Here is a 16,549-nt window from a genome sequence, read left to right on the forward strand (position 1 = left end):
CCGGGATGGAAGCTATTATTTTCCAGGTTTAGAGAAGGGTGAAAAGATTGAAAAGGCCCAATGCTCCAAATGACTTTAAATTTAGTATTTTGTGAAAGAAAAATGAGAATGAAGAAATGTGACAATCATGCCTCTTACAAAAAGAAGAGGATATTCTGGATAAAAGTCTCTTTCAGAGACAAAATTATCTTTATGGAAAGGGGGATAGAGTATTGGATAGTATACAAAGACTATTAAGTGGGTTTTAGAAACAGGTATAATGTGGGGTTGGGAAAGTAGATTACCAGTTGGAGATAAACAATTCAAGCCTCTAAACTACTCTTAGAGCTTCTGCTCCCCAGACCTCAATTTCTATTGGCTCCACCTACTTCCCTTGGGCCTCCTCATTGGATGTCCACGTCTTACTCTCTTTTGTTCAAGAAGGAGAATTTCACACCCTATTATATGCCTGAATATCAATTTTTGCTACTAGAATCACCTACTTTGTGACCTTGAGCCCTTTTCCTAGGGTTGACAGCAAGTTTGTAGTTGACTCTGGGTTAGAAAGATGGAAATTATTTATACTCTTGGTCCTGAAAGGGACATAGATTCAAAAGAATGGACACAAGTCAAATACAAAGTGATCTTATCCCTCATGCTGAATCATACTGAATACCTCTGGATCAAGATTTGCTTAATGAGAATGTTCCTTATCGCCTAAACTCCACAGTTGGTGAAAAGAAATATTGACCAAATGGCCTGACTTTAAACTATCCACCAAATTCTGAAAGAGAAGCTCCAGGGTAGAGTTAAAATGTCTCAATATTCTCATTTTCTGTCTCTCTCTCCCACTCCCCGCCCCCCCTTCCCCCTCCCAAACACAGCTCAAGGTTTCTTTTACTTCCTGGACAAAAGGCATAGCTAGTACTTTCTGATACAGGATAAAAAAGAAAAACTCAAATTACTTATGCTTTCTTCTATTTCTTACCACAAGCCCCTCAGACTTGATGTTCCATCCTAAGACCAGACCCCTGTCCTTCCAACCTTTTTGCCAGTTGTATCTTTCTTCCTAGCACCCAGCTGTGAACAAGAATGGCTTTAAGAGTCCCACCTCCTCCCACATCCTCGTGAAAATTCTTTTGAGAGTAGGCTATTTTGTCCTTTTATCTATATCACCTAGCACAGTATCTTGTACAAGGGTGACTAGTTCTTGTTTGTTTGATTGAATTATTATTATCTAGATTAATTTCTTTTTTTTTTCAGATATTCTCTCCATTTTCTGCTTTCTTTGAAGAAAGTTAGTTTGTCTTCTACCTGTCATGAATAATTAAATTGAGTGTGCCACTGGAAGAGAAGATAGGGAAAGGCAGGTGCAGTGAGGAAAAGAGTAGTGGTTCTGAGTCAGTTGAGGGGGAATGTGAGTCAGAATGAAAAAGGAAAATGCAAATAGGCTATCTATACTCATTTGCCCCTCCCTTGAACCTCAGAGATTTTCCTTTACTGTGCTTTTGACTGTATCCTCTTACTCACGAGATCCAAGTAAAGGGACACACTCACAGAAACTTAATATATTGATCAATAAATCCATATACACAGAATACAGACATAGAGAATCCTCTCCAAAATATGCTAAAAGATATGAGAAGAGAGGAATCAAGAAAAGGAAAGGGACAGTTGTGACAGCTTGGAAAAAAACTGGGAAAAATACATGGGGGTGATTACCCCACTCTGCCCGCCCCGCATCATGTGCCAGTGACTCAAGACCTTTGCTTTTTTGATCTAGAGATTTTAGGGGCTGTCCCCAAAGAAAAGAGTACCCCCCTTACAAATTATACCTGTAGGAACAAGAATTACCACCCTGGGATCCTAGGATGCCAACACAGGATAGAGCCTATGACACAGACAGCAAGGGGACTCTCCTCTAATGGACACAAGACCTCAGAGAACAGGAAATCCCATGGGTAAAGACCCATATTTCACTGGACTAGGAGTATAACAGGATTTTCATACTAGTTCTCCCACAAACTAGCTGGGCCTAATTCAATAAGCATATGTTAAGTGCCTAGTATATCCATTTTGTTTTTACCATCATATTCCTGCCAATTGTGTGTCAGGTCTTTGAGGGCAGAAATAATTTTCTTTGATTCTTCCTATAACACTTATTACACAGTATCTAAAGGTAGATTCATGAGAGAGAACTGCTGGTTGAACTGAAATAAAGTGGGGACAGAGCTTAGGAAAGAGATGAGAGCTGAATACTGGGACAGGGGAGTCATAGGAAGAAAAAAGATGATTGAACCTGCAGGTGCTGATGAGATCACTAAGAGTAGAAATAGAGAAGGACCCAGAGTTTTGGAATACAACTAAACAGAATGGAGGATGATGATCCTTCAAAGGAGCCTGAGAAAAGTCAATCAGAAAACTAGAAAGAATCAGAACAAAAAACTCGGAACTGAGTACCCCCAGGAGGAAAAGGAGCTGATAAACAATGTTGAATGCAATGGTCAAGGACAAGGACTGAAAAAAGGGCATTAGGTTTAGCAACTGAGATATTGGTTTATTTTCTTGGAAGAAGCCATTTCATTTCTAAACTGAAAGGAAATAACCAGCTCCCTCCCCAAAAAAAAAAAGATATGAAAGACACTTGTTCCACTATTATAGAAATAGAAGGTCCACAAAATACATCGAAATTATTTGGGGGGCGGGGTTCTCTTTTGGGGAGGAAGATAATAGAAAATTTCTAGGAAAGGGGAAAGAACAGGAACATGGATAAATTTAGAAATGTAAAAAAACCCCAAAAATATGTCATTAATTTTGTTGTTTAACAGAAGGCTTTTGTGACAGTACAAGAAAGAAATGATGAGGACAAGAACTAAGATGAAAGCTTCATGAGGGGAGAGAGCTTTTAAAAGATGTGGGAAAAATTATCAAAAGATGTAGCAATGGATTAGCCATAGGGGCTGAGAGTGAAAAGCTGAGGATGATACTGAAGTTTTGACTAGGATGACTGAAAGGATGATAGTGCCTCCAGAAGTAGTAGGGAAGTTTGGAAGAGGAATGGGTTTGGTGAACAATTTCTAGTTCTGTTTTGTATCTATTGAGTTTACTCAGATACTACACAACATTCACTTCATAATGTCCAAAAGGAGTTGGCTATGTGGAACCGAAGCTCACCAGAAAGATTAGGGCTAAATAGATCTGTAGAGATGTTACTTGCATTCACAGACCAGAGACTTGGAAGGGTACACATAGTCACCATAAATGGATAAATATCTAGCAAAGGGTAAAATAAGTCCCCTACAGCTCTAAAGATTATATGAGTCTAAACTGTTCGGTTCTGCAAACATATATTGTATCTAGGATATACTGCAACATATCTAACATATATAGGACTGCTTGCCATCTAGGGGAGGGGATGGAGGGAGGGAGGGGAAAAATCGGAACAGAAGCGAGTGCAAGGGATAATGTAAAAAAAAATTATCCTGGCATGGATTCTGTCAATATAAAGTTATTATAAAATAATATATAAAAGATTATATGACTCTAAATGGAGTTTAATATCCCCAACTATGTCCATGGGGGCCCTTTGCTTCTCACCTTGAAGTCAGTAATACATTGAGGCCCTTTTAGTCTTAGTTGTGTTGTTCTGGGACAGTGGCAGGAAATTGTATACCTTCGACGGTGAGCTGCTAGTTGTCCCTGGAAGTTCTCACTTCCCTCACATTCTCAATAAGAATTTACCTGCTCGTGTTTCTACTGGGCTTATACCCCAAAGAGATACTAAAGAAGGGAAAGGGACCTGTTTGTGGCGGCCCTGTTTATAGTGGCTAGAAGCTGGAAAATGAATGGATGCCCATCAATTGGAGAATGGTTGAGTAAATTGTGGTATATGAACGTTATGGAATATTATTGTTCTGTAAGGAATGACCAGCAGGATGAATACAGAGAGGACTGGCGAGACTTACATGAACTGAAGCTAAGTGAAATGAGCAGAACCAGGAGATCATTTTATACCTCAACAATGATACTGTTTGAGGATGTATTTTGATGGAAGTGGATCTCTTCAATAAAGAGAGCTAATTCAGTTTCAATTGATCAAAGATGGGCAGAAGCAGCTACACCCAAAGAAAGAACACTGGGAGATGAATATAAACTGCTTGCATTTTTGTTTTTCTTCCCGGATTATTTATACCTTCTGAATTCAATTCTCCCTGTGCAACAAGAAAACTGTTCAGTTCTGCACACGTATATTGTATCCAGGATATACTGTAACCTATTCAACATGCAAAGGATTGCTTGCCATCTGGGGGAGGGGGTGGAGGGAGGGAGGGGAAAAATCGGAACAGAAGTGAATGCAAGGGATAATGTTGTAAAAAATTACCCTGGTATGAGTTCTATCGATAAAAAGTTATTTAAAAAAAAAAATTTACCTGCTCTGCTATTTTCCTAAAGAGGAAGCCAGAAACTCAAAGGTTCTGAGAACCTAGTCCAGCTTCAGCCTCATGGGAAGAGGAAATAAGGATTAAGATACTAAGGAAGAACCTAGGCAGGCAAAAGCACACTGGAAGAGGTAGAGGTGGGTGGGGGTCACAAATATATTTCACAAGCATTTTCCATAGTTTGAAATATTTCACATGGGCTTGAACCAAGGTAGTTAAACAGGAGTGTGCCATGCAAACCTGAAATGCATTCTGTCCAGGGGTTCAGAACCACTGACAGCATATCTATAGGAGCCCAAACTTCCAAAGAACTACAATCAAAATCATACCTTTTGAGCACAACCTGATTTAATTCTGTCCAGCTCTAGACTCTCTCCTGAGCTCTAGTTTCACATTGCCAACTGCCTAATGAACATCTTGAATTGAATATTCTGTAGGCACCTCAAACTCAACATATCCAGAACAATTCATTACCTTTACCTTCCCCAAGTCCCCAACCCTACTCTTTTTCTAATTTGCCCATCACTGTTCAGGCACCACTACATCCCCAGTCGCCAAGGTTTTGACTTTTCATTCCCACTCAACCAACATACCTAAAACTTTGCCAAATCTTGTGATTTCTACCTTTACAACATTTCTCCCATATAAACCCTTTTTTTTTCAGTCATATAACCAGAACCCTAGTTCAGGCTCTCTCAATTGGACTATTGGAATGGCTTTCTAACTGGTTTCCTTGTCAAAGGTCCTTTCCCCATTCCAATATCAATTTTCAACTCAGCATCAATAGGACTTTTCTAAATCAAGGATTTTCAATATTTTTTTATTTCAAGGACTCTAGTAATCTGATAAATATAGGGTAATGTTTTAAAATGCATAAAATAAAGTATATAGGACTAAAAAGAAATACTATTATCTTGAAATAGTTATCAAAATATTTTTAAAAAAAAGTTCACAGAGCCAAATGAAGTATCCTTGTTTTCAACTGTAGGCCTGATGCTATCATCTCCTCAATGAACTCCACTGATTATATTAAAAATAAAACAGAAAGTGCTCTTTTTTGTCATTTAAAGTACTTTATAATCTGGCTCTTTCCTCCCTTTCCAGGTTTTTTTTTTTTTTTTTTTTTTACACTTTATCTTCTACACACTTTTAGATCTAGCTACATACAGTGGAGTATTTTCAGTCCCTTAAACTGGACAGATACCATCTCTTTGCATTTTCACTCGCTGTCTCCATCTGACTAAAATGATCTTCTCCCTCATCTTCTGACTCAGTTTCTTTGGCTTCCTTCAAGATTTGGTTCAAATTTCACCTCCTTCAGGAGGTCTTTGTCTCAATCCCTCTTATTCTCCCCCCACCCCAGTGACTTCTTTTCTCAGATTGCCTTCCATCTCCTCTGTATATAACTTCTATGTACCTGTTTAATAACAAGGTGATTTCTCCATTAAAATTTGAGTTCCTTGAAGGACAAGAGTATTTTTCTCTTTCTTTTTCTCCTTACTCTTCAAAAAAGTACCTGCCTTCCTTTAAGTATGCTAAAAATCCCACCTTCTATAAAAAGTCTTTCCTGATTCTTAATCTCAGTGGTTTCCCTAAGATTACTCCCAATTTATCCTGCATATATTTAGTATGGTCCATTATACTGTGAGTCCCTTGAGATCAGGGACTGCAAGTATTTCTTGTCCATTGTATCACCAGAACTTAACACAATGTATGGTATATAAAAGGTGCTTAGCTAGCTGAAGGAATGATTTAATAAATGCTTGCTGACTGACTAGTTGGCTATTTGTTATACAAAGATTCTTCAGGGTAAAAAAAGATTCAACATAAATATTATTTAAATAATTAATGGCAGGCCATGCAAAGTAGACTGAGTTTACAGAAGTTCAGTTTACATTTATCCTTTCTCAGAAATACATCTATTTTGGTGCAGGGGATAAAGCACTAGCCTTGAAGTCAGGAGGACTTGAGTTTAAATCTGACCTCAAACACTTAACACGTCCTACCTGTGTGACCCTGGGCAAGTCACTTAACCCTAATTGCCTCAGCAAAAACTAAAACAAAACAAAAAAAAAAAAAAAAGAAAAGAAAGAAAAGAAAAGAAAGAAATACATCTATTTTGCAAAAAGATGTTTTCTTAGATCTTTTAGAGAATAAAATTTGCCATAAAGTTCCATGAAGGCAAATGGAAATGTTTGACTCCTAGTAAGTTGATCCAGAGTGTGCCAGAAAAGGGATAGAACTAACTTCTTTCATTAAATTGCAACATAATAATTGCCACCTGGTATAGGTGAGCCATGCCTGAGCTGTACCATTACATCCCTAGAGGTTCAGATGTGGTCACACGATACCACAAATAATGCCACCTAGTCATACTCTCAAGGGAAGTAACAAAAAAAGAAAAAGTAAGAAGTAAAAGAGCTCTAGCAACACTAGATTTCAAATGGTACAACAGGAATAGTCAAAACATTTGGTACTGGCTGAAAAATAGAAAGGTCTATCAATAACATATTAGTAGATAACATATAGATGCAAGTAAACATGGTAATCTAAATTCCAACTTCTAAGATAAGGAATCACTATTTAGTAAAAACTGCTATAAAACTGAAAAGCCATTTGGTATAACATAGATCAACATCTTATATTAATGAAGTAAAAATGGATATATTACTTAGAAAATATTATAAACAAATTAGAGGAGAAAAGAATAATTTAGCTTTCAGATCTAAGGTTAGGGAAAGAGTTCATAACCAAAGAGCTAGAGAAATCATTGAAGACAAAATAGACAATTTTAATTACATAAAATTAAAGTTTTTGCAAAATCGATAACATGACATTAAAATGAGAAGAAAAGCAATTAACGAAAGGAAAGTTTGCAGAAAGATTCTCTGAAAAAAGTCTCATTTCCAAGATATATATAGAATAGATTCACATGTATAAGAACAAGCCTTTCCCAATTGATAAATGGTCAAAGGCTATGAATAGGCAATTTTCAAAGGAAAAACATCCAAGCTATCAATAACCATATAAAGTGCTCCAAATCATTATTATATGCAATTTGAGGCAACTCCAGCTTTACTGCATACCCAACAATAAAGATGGGGAAAGAGAGGAGGAAAAAAAAGAAAACAATAAATGTTCCAAGAGACTGGGAAAATATACACATTACTACATTACTGGTGGCTGTATGGCCTTACCTAGCCATTCTGGAAAGCAATTTGGAATTATGACTAAATATTATTACTAGCCCTATAACCTCAGAAATCAAAGAAAGAAGAAAATAATATATAGGTACAAAAATATTTATAGTGATAAAGTACTGACTGCTAACAGACTGTCCATTATTTGAAGAATGGCTAAACAAATTATGACATATAAATGCAATGGAATACTATTGTGCCAAAAAAAACCACCCCAAAACACATAGTTGAAAACATGGTTTCAAAAAGCCAAAGAAACCTGAGAAGTGAGCAGAACCAAGAAGACAATTTTTGTTTAGATATACACACAGAATAATGTAAAGAAAAATAACTTTGAAAGACTTATTAACTATGATCTGACATCTCCAATGTCACAGTACCAATTATGAAGCATGAAGCGTCAAGATGGACTCAAGATTCAGAATGAGACCTATATTGTTGTATACATGCAATGTGGGAATTCGTTTTGCTTGATTAGGTGCATTTGTTTTTATTGTTTTTCTTTCTTGTCTGATTTTCTGTGATCCCATTTAGGGTTGTCTTGGCAGAGATCTGAGGTTGTTTGTCATTTCCTTCTCCAGCTTATTTTACAGATAAGGAAACTGAAACAAATAAGGTTAAATGACATTTCCACAGTCACACATCTGGTAAATGTTTGAGGCCAGATTTTAACTCATGAAGATGTAAAAAGACAGAAGATAGGAGGTAGAGTGCCATGGGTGAGAAAGAGGTCGTTTTGATAGTGTTGCAAAGTACAGAAAGGTAAGTAAACTGTCATGAGAAGTTGGAGCCAAGTTATGTAAAGCTTTTAAAAGTTAAAGAGACTAACCTATATTATTAAAGGAAATAGTGGATACTGGAGCTTATTGAGGAGCACTGAGTGATATCAGATATATACTTAAGGAAACTTACTTTGCCAGCAGTGTGGAGGATGGACTAGAATGAGGAGATATTTGAAGCAGAGAAATCAATTAGGATGCCATTATAATAGGCAGAAGATGGTAAGGTCCTGGACTAAGGGAGTAGTGGTCCAGATCCAAGAGATGGGTTAGAGGTAGAAACAGCATGACATTAGCAAGTGAATGGGTAACTCGGGTGGCAGAGAGAGTAGGGGCAAGGTTACAAAAACCTAGAAAAATGGTGATCTCTTCAACAGAAATAAATTTGGAAGATGAGATTTAGAGGGAAAGTAATAAATTCTGTTTTGGACTTATTGAGTTTGGATCTTTGGGACATTCAGTTTGAAATGTTAGTCAATTAGCAATGCAGGAAGCTCAGGGGACAAACTAGGGCTGGATATAACAATAGCCGTCTGGGCCCCTGGTATAGAGAAAACAATTAGACCCTTGGAAGATGGTGAAGTGCCACGAGAAAAGGTGAGAACAGGGCCAAGGACAGAGATCTGGGGAACACAGTTAATGTCAGGGATAGGGACAGAGTCAAAGCAGATTGAAAAGGAAGTTACACAGGCAGCAGGGGAACCAGGACAAAGTGTCGGGGAGATCCAGCGAGGAGGGCAAAGTGTCAAATGCAGCAGATGGGCCAAGAGGGACCAGGAAGCCAACAGTTAGGAGACTATCAGCCCCTTGAGAGACAGCTGGTTTGGGGAAGGTTGGAAGCAAACGAGGAAGCCCTGAGAGGAACCGAAAGCAGCCCCCTGCACTCGGGCTGCTCCGTTCTCCAAATCTGCCATTTTCGTGCTGCGTTCTGCTCCACCAGGGCTCGGGTTTCGTGTTTGCCCTTTGCCCCCAATTCGCCGCTCGCTTCGAGCCAACCACATTTCCCAGATGCGCACATCCGTCACTTAAGTCCTTCCTGCGCTCTAGCCTGGCGCTAGCTGGGACGCAAAGTCGGGCAAAAAGCCTAGCTCCTGCCTTCCGCCGCCGAGACCGTGCCGCGTCCCGGTAATCTCCGAAGGCTCCAGCAACAGGGGGCGGAGAATGGGGACAAGGGCGGCATTCCAGGCCACAGACGCCCCAGAACCAAGAGGCCCAGAGCTAGGGAGAAGGTGCTCCGAGGTCACGGAGGAGACCCCCTCCCCCCATGGCACCTTAGAGACCCTCTACAACAACCACCGCCTTTGATGCACCGCTGCCACCAAGACTCTCCGAGCTCCTCCCCTCTCCCGCTCTCAGCCCCCCCTCCATCTAGGCTCTCTGAGGCCCCCTCTTCCCCCCACACACAGCGAGGCTCTCCGTCCCTCCCCACCCCGAGGCTGTCCCGACCTCCCCCCCACACATCAAGGCTCTCCCGGCCCGCCCATCTAACTCTCCGCTCCTACCCCACACATGAAGGCTCTCGACCCCTCCCCCCCATAACGAGGCTCTCCTGGCGTCCCCTCCCACACCGTCCCCGCCTCGTCCCAATCATAGGGAAGGAAGGAATTTAAAATTTGGAGACCTCACCGCCACGGCCTCGCCTCCTCCTCGTCCTCTGCTCCGCTGCTCCCTAGTCGAGCCGGGCCTCCGCTCCGGGGCCTCGCCGCCGCCGCGTTCCCATAACGGCCCCTCGCCGTTGGGCCCTTTCCCGCCTTTTCTCCCAGGCTCGCTCCCGCGCTCTGGCGGTTGGTGGAGAACGACAGAGAGGGGGAGGGAAGGAGGGCTGGGTCTCTCCAAGCTTAGTCCCAAAGTGCCGTGAGAGTCCTGAAGTCATCGAAAAGCTCTTCCGGGATAGTTTGGCCGTGTCCTGTTGTGTGCCCTGCTATCTCCCTTCCTCTCAGGTTAGAGTGGTCGAAATGGTGACAGAGGTTTCTTTCCCGCCAAGATGAACGGTCCCCTCTGTGATTGGTTGAGGAGCTTGCACCTCGGGGCACGTGAGGGAGAGGAGGTGGGAAAGAGATAGGAGGAGGCAGCCCTCACTGCTTCCTCTGATTGGTTGCAGAACTCGCACCTCTTCTCCCTATTGGCCGAGGTTAGTGGAAGGGGAGGCGGAGACTGTTTTGCGGTAAATGTGTCTTCCAGTTAAGTGACTGGAAGTTGTCCCGGTCAATAGGTAAAAGAGGTGTATGTCCCGGGATCCCCTTCTCCTGCCTCGGGCCGGAGGGAAGCAGGCTCGGGCCACTCAGAGCGGGGCAGAAGGAGGCAGATGCGAAGGAGGGCTCTCCGACCCCATCTAGGCCATCGCTCCCTTTTGATTGACAGATGGGGAGTCCGGGGCTCTTTCCGCTGCATTAAGCAGCTTCTTGTGGCGTGCCTCGCTCCCGCAGTCCCAAGGGCCTTGTGCCAACTTGAGTGCGAGGTGCAGCTGTTGGAAGAATGACAGGCAAAGCCCGACCTGCGTGTAGCGTGCGGCGAGTGCAGTGTGCAGCACGCAAGGCCCCTGCCCCTCCCCCCCAAGGCCCCCCAGCGCTGAACACTGGGAAAGGCGCCCAGGGGTCCAGCTCTCTCGTTTCATCAGCCTGACTGTGGCCCCCCAAATTTCCCGTCCATTCCCCTCCTCTCTGCTGCCTGCCCGCTTCATTCTTCACTGAGCCGGCTCACTGCGCCCAGGGGCCAAGCCGGGGCTTTGGCTTGGGAGAAGAGGGAGAAAGCTGGGAAGCCCCGAGCCTGGGACCTGCAGCCCCGGGGTCTCTGTGTGATGTATGTGCGTTTGGGCTCCTCACCTGTGAAAGAGGCTCCCTATTGGGCAGGGCAGCTTTGAGGCTCAGAGGAGACACGGGCTACCTGGAGAGGAAAGCCCTGGATTAGGAATCTGGTCTGTCTCATGGGTGGAGGATCCTGGGTCCAAGCCTTCCTGAGCAGGCCGCTCTTGGGAAAAGCGGGGGAGGCCAGTGAGTGGTCTGGGGACTACTGGGGCCAAGATGTGATGTATCCACTGGGCTCGTCCATTCCTTTTCCTTCTCTGCCCTTTGGCTTCCTCCACCACACGTGGATCATCTTTTCCTATGACATACAGCCTGGCCTCAATGCCTCAGCCTTAGCCATGGAGGATCTCTGACACGAGTCAAAAGTTTCAGCCTTTTGAGCCGCACATTCTGAAATTCCTCCAGAAAATATCCAACCCGTACCAACTAATCCGGTTCATCTGCACTCCCCGCAAAAAAGAAAAAAAAGCTGTCATTCAACTAGCCAGTCCAATTCCAATGGTTACTAATGAGATATAAGGAAGCTAATCATGATTGGTGAAATGAGCGCTCATCAGCCGGGCATCAAGCTATCCTCTGGCTGAGTCAATTCCCCAAGTCCCACCTTCTGTGCTTATTCCAGAAAACAGAGGTCTGGCCTTCAGGACCCCCTTTCCCCAGGGTCTGAGTGCTGTGCTCCCCTTCCCCGCCCATGCACACTGGCTCCCTCCCCTTTGCTCCACTCCCCTTTCTCACTCATCTCTCCTCTGCAGCAGCGCAGAGCTCTCTAACGGGAACAAGAAACAGGCAAACCTGTTTTACTCGTTGAGGGTGGGTGGGAGTAGCCAGCCCAGAGCATGACTGTTCAGCCCCACTCTTGGACATGAACAGGGCCAGCGAGGGAATGTAGCCAAACTGGAAGTAAAGGATGAGGGCCCCGACGAAGCTCCCCACCCCCCACCCCCTTCAGCCCGGAGAGCCTTCCAGCCAGAACAAACCAGCTCAGAAGGAGAAAAAAGAAACCTTTATTTCATACAAAATAGGTTCAGGCAGACAAGGAAAGACTCATGACTGTTAGTGGGAACTAGGGGTGCTTGGGGTGGAGGAAGAAAGGGAATAAAATAGGACCAAAAAACAGGAAGGAGGAATTTAAGGAGAAGAACAAATGAGGAAGAAGTTCGGTGGGGAATCTCTTTCCAAGGAGCCCACAAAAGCATCCATGGGGCCCAACAGGAAGGGATGCTTCTTCTAGGGAGGAGGGACCCGCTTCTGCAAGGATCTCAGAGTATTGTGTAGTAGTACATGGCCAACAACATCACAGGCAGCTGAGGAAGGAGAGAGGAGATGGGAGTGAGGAGTGCGTGCTTACAATCATACTCTTCCTCTGCCCAGCCCCCTAGGGGAGAGGGAAAAGGGAATCTTCTGAAGAGAGTTTGGGTTAAATGGAGAAATAACAATTAACTCCAACTTCCCCCAGTTTCTAGAGCACCCCTTCCCCAGCACCCTTCAGTACTGGTTTTTGCTTTCCCAAATCTTAGCTTTTTCTCTCACCGTCCACATAAGGATGGCAAATCCAAACCAAGAGATACCCCAGGTGTAGCTGTCGATGGCATGGCCAATATGTTCAAAGCAGCCCTGCGAGGGAAAGGTACAGTGCTGGGGAGGGTGGGTGAAGCAATAGTGAGGTGAATTTATAGCAGCTCTTTCTGTGATGGCTAAGAAATAGAAATCGAAGGGATACCCACCGCCTGGGGAATGGCCAAACAAGCCGTGGTATATTAGCATAATGGGATATTATTGTGCTATAAGAAATGATTTCAGAAAAACCTCGAAAGACATGAACTGAAAAGTGAAGTGACCAGAATCAGGAGAACATTGTACACAGTAACAGCAATATTATAATGAAAAATTAAATGATTTAATGATTCTAAGCAATACAATGATTCAAGGGACTTATGATGAAGCGCACTATTCTGTCAGAAAAAGAACTGAGATTGTTTGAATATATACTGAGGCGTGTTCTTTTTATCTTTCATTTTTTCCTTTTATTCACATCATGCAAAATGACTAATAAGAAATCATTACACTTAGATAACCTATATCTGATTGCTTATCATCTCAGGGAGAAGGGAGAGGGGGAGGGAATGATAAAATTTAGAACGCAAAACTTAAAAAAAATTTAAATATTGTTTTTTAAAATTTATTTTATAATAACTTTTTATTACAGTTAAATATCATTTAACATGTAATTTGAGGATATATGTATATATGCATAAGATGATTGATAGAAAAAAAAAGCAAAAGTGGATTGAAAGGCAAGGTCTATTGGTACCTTGGTGAAGATGTAATCTCGGTGGCCAAGTCGACATCCCTCCTCGTTGAGGGGGTTGAAGTTGGCATCCCTACGGCAACACAATGGGGGCCAAGGGAACTTGTCCTCTGAGGTGGCCTTCCGGAAGGCTGATGTGAAGTTCACCCAGTCTAGGGGCCCCGAGGTACCACAGCATTGTTGCTGGAAAGACAGGGAGACAGGAGGAAATGGCATAGGACAAGAGACTCCATGTAATGTGGACCAGTATCTGGCACAAACTTGGGTTTCAAAACATCCCAACTTTTAGATGCCCACGTTACCCTCCTGCTCACCTGAGGGAGTCATCCTCACCTCAATCATGACTCGATCCCAGAAACGAGTCAGTTCCTGACCCTGATCCGTGGGATCATTGTATAATGTCAGCATCTGTTTGGTAATGAGGGCTGGGTTGGACACCATCTGTGGTAAGAAGAAGAAAGGAGGCAGAAGAAAGAATGGGCACTTCCCTAGAACCAGGAGAAGAAAAGTTCCTCTGGGAGGTCATACCAGCCCCTCTCCCTGCTCTGCCCTGCACCTGGCTGCCAGGCCTCCGTAGGGGTCCTTAACACTTTGTGTCCTGGACCCTCGGGCAATTGATGACCTGCAAATCCCTTCCTAATCTGCAATCATTAAATGCACTAAACAAAATGTCTCTTATGGTGCAGTAATTATTAAAGTCTTTTAAACTACAAAGTCACAGACTCTAAGTTAAGAATCTCTGCTCTGGCCCCATATTTCCTGTCTCCCTCCACAAACACCCTCTACCTCCTTTCCTCCACCCCTTCAATCCTCCCAGGTGCTCACATAGTCTCTGTGGGTATATGACGTGATGCTTGAGGCACATTCAAACACATAGACAATCAGCATTAATACCAGGTACTAGAGAGGAGAGAGAAGAAAGTCACAAAGGAGGGGAACAGGAGCTGGGATGGTGGGAGTGGGGACAGAGCCCGAGGAGGCTGGTTTGGGGTCATCATGTTTAGATGGTTCGGTTTAAAAGGGAATGGATTTAGATGGGAATGGTTAGCTGGAATTCGATCAGCAAACTGTGGTTCACAGGCTCTTGGAATTAATCCCATTGGAGAGAAGGGAAGACCCCCACTAAAGGCCATTTCTGTTATTACCCATTTCCCTCCCCACCCCACTCCCTGACCGTGAGAAGCATCCCTCGACTGTGGCACAATACTGCTCCTATGCCAAAGCTGGCCACCACAAAAAAGGAGAAGCCGGTGAAAATGGCAATCCAGGCCCCCGCGAAGACGTCATCCTTGCCAGAGGCCCCGAGCAGGGGGTAGACCCGGTACTGATCGGCCGTCACCCAAACAGTCTCTGCAAACAGCGCCAGGCCTGACATCTAGACCAAGGGATCAAAGGGGCACTCAGAGTCTCACCCCCTTTGGTGCCCCTTGAAATCTCCCATGCCCCTCAACTCCAACCAATCCAACAATAATTACTGACCACAAGCCTTGCCACCTATTCCCCTAATCTTCTTTCTAATACCCACTGAAATGCTTTATATCACCTGCCCTGTTTTGGGATATGTTCAGACCACATTTGAGTGTGTGTATATATATAGATATCCATTCTCCCCTATATTTTCATGAATATGATCCCGTATTATCAGACTGTAAAGCAAGCAGATCAATATAATTTTTTCCTTTGACTCAGCTAATCCTGTTTTCCCTTTATACCAGCTCAAATCCCTTGCTAAGAATTTCATCATTGCCAAATGAAGGTTCTGGGCAGTTGGCAGTAGGGCAAAGGGATCCTTGGTCCTGCATCTCACTCTTAATATTGCCCCACTAATCCCTGTGCCCTGGAAATTTTCTCTTCTCTTTCCCATAATCCATTCTTGGATCCCTAAATCCTCAATTTTCGGATCCAGAGCTATTCCCCAACCCTATCCCCCAAGAGAAGACAGAGAGATAAAGGGCACTGGGATTTATTTACCAGGATGATGATATTTCCAAGGACCAGTAAGCCCACCACACCTGGGGATCCTTTCTCTGCTGCCATGACTCCCTGAAACACATGTGGAATTGCAAGGATCCCGTCTCTATTTTGCTGCTCAGCTTCTCCCCTGCAGTAGTCACCCCAGTCCTCCCAGTCCAGTTGTGTCTTTCCCCACAAGTCCAGAACCCAGATAGTTATTCTGCTCCCCCTCTGCTCCCTGCTCCCATCTCCTTTCTTACCCTTTTTATGGCCCGGTGATTGTCAGTCTTTGGTGGGACCCCAAGGCAGCTTCTTATATCACCTAGAGGGGTGTGTGTGTGTGTGTGTGTGTGTGTGTGTGTGTGGCCACACCCTGCATTCCCTTTCCTTTGGACAGACTGGGGCAGAGTGCAACACATCTCTAGGTTTTCTTAAGGTTTAAAGAATCTGAAAAATATTTTTTATTTGATTTTTAAAAACTTTATTTAATATTTTCCCCCAGTTATATTCAAAACAAATTTTTTTAAAAAATTTTGAATTCTAGGTTCTCTCCCTTATCCCCACCCACAATTAAGAAACCACTTGTGAAATTATGCAAAACATTTCCATAAAAGTCAAGTTGTGGAAAAAAATAACATAGATCTCTCATTCTAATGAAAATAAAAACTCTCAAGAAAAGTTAAATTTTAAAAAGAGAAAGAGAGAATGCTTCAATCTGAAGTCAGATACAATCAGTTCCTTCTCTGGGAAGGAATAGGATTTTTCATCATAAATTTTTCAAAGTAGACATGAATCAATGTAAGACTGAGAATAGCAAAGTCATTTTCAGATGGTCATCCAAGACATTGCTATTACTTTGTATATAGTATATAGTATATTTTACTTGCATATAGTATATATATATACTTGGCTTGAGTTAATGGAGGACTTTCCAGGTCTTTTTTTTTTCCTGAGAGCATCCTGCTCATCATTTCCCACAGAACAATATTTTATCATCAACACACACCATAGTTTATTGAGCTGTTTCCCCAATTGATGGGCATCCTCTCAATTTCCTTTTTTTTTTTTTTTTTTTGCCTTTAGAAGG

At 43.0% G+C, this 16,549-nt stretch overlaps 1 protein-coding gene across 1 annotated transcript; it reads right to left on the minus strand.

Moving 5' to 3' along the window:
- Positions 1–12,182: 12,182 nt before the first annotated feature.
- Positions 12,183–15,547, minus strand: UPK1A (uroplakin 1A). Its single transcript, XM_051988976.1, has 7 exons — positions 15,481–15,547; positions 14,684–14,884; positions 14,335–14,409; positions 13,843–13,950; positions 13,513–13,692; positions 12,732–12,815; positions 12,183–12,505 (listed from the first exon to the last, which is right to left on the minus strand). Exons 1-7 carry the CDS (start codon positions 15,544–15,546, stop codon positions 12,461–12,463), a joined length of 759 nt encoding a protein of 252 aa, XP_051844936.1. The 5' UTR covers position 15,547; the 3' UTR covers positions 12,183–12,460.
- Positions 15,548–16,549: the final 1,002 nt, after the last annotated feature.

Source organism: Antechinus flavipes, chromosome 3, assembly GCF_016432865.1.
Source record: "Antechinus flavipes isolate AdamAnt ecotype Samford, QLD, Australia chromosome 3, AdamAnt_v2, whole genome shotgun sequence".
NCBI classification, from domain to species: domain Eukaryota; kingdom Metazoa; phylum Chordata; class Mammalia; order Dasyuromorphia; family Dasyuridae; genus Antechinus; species Antechinus flavipes.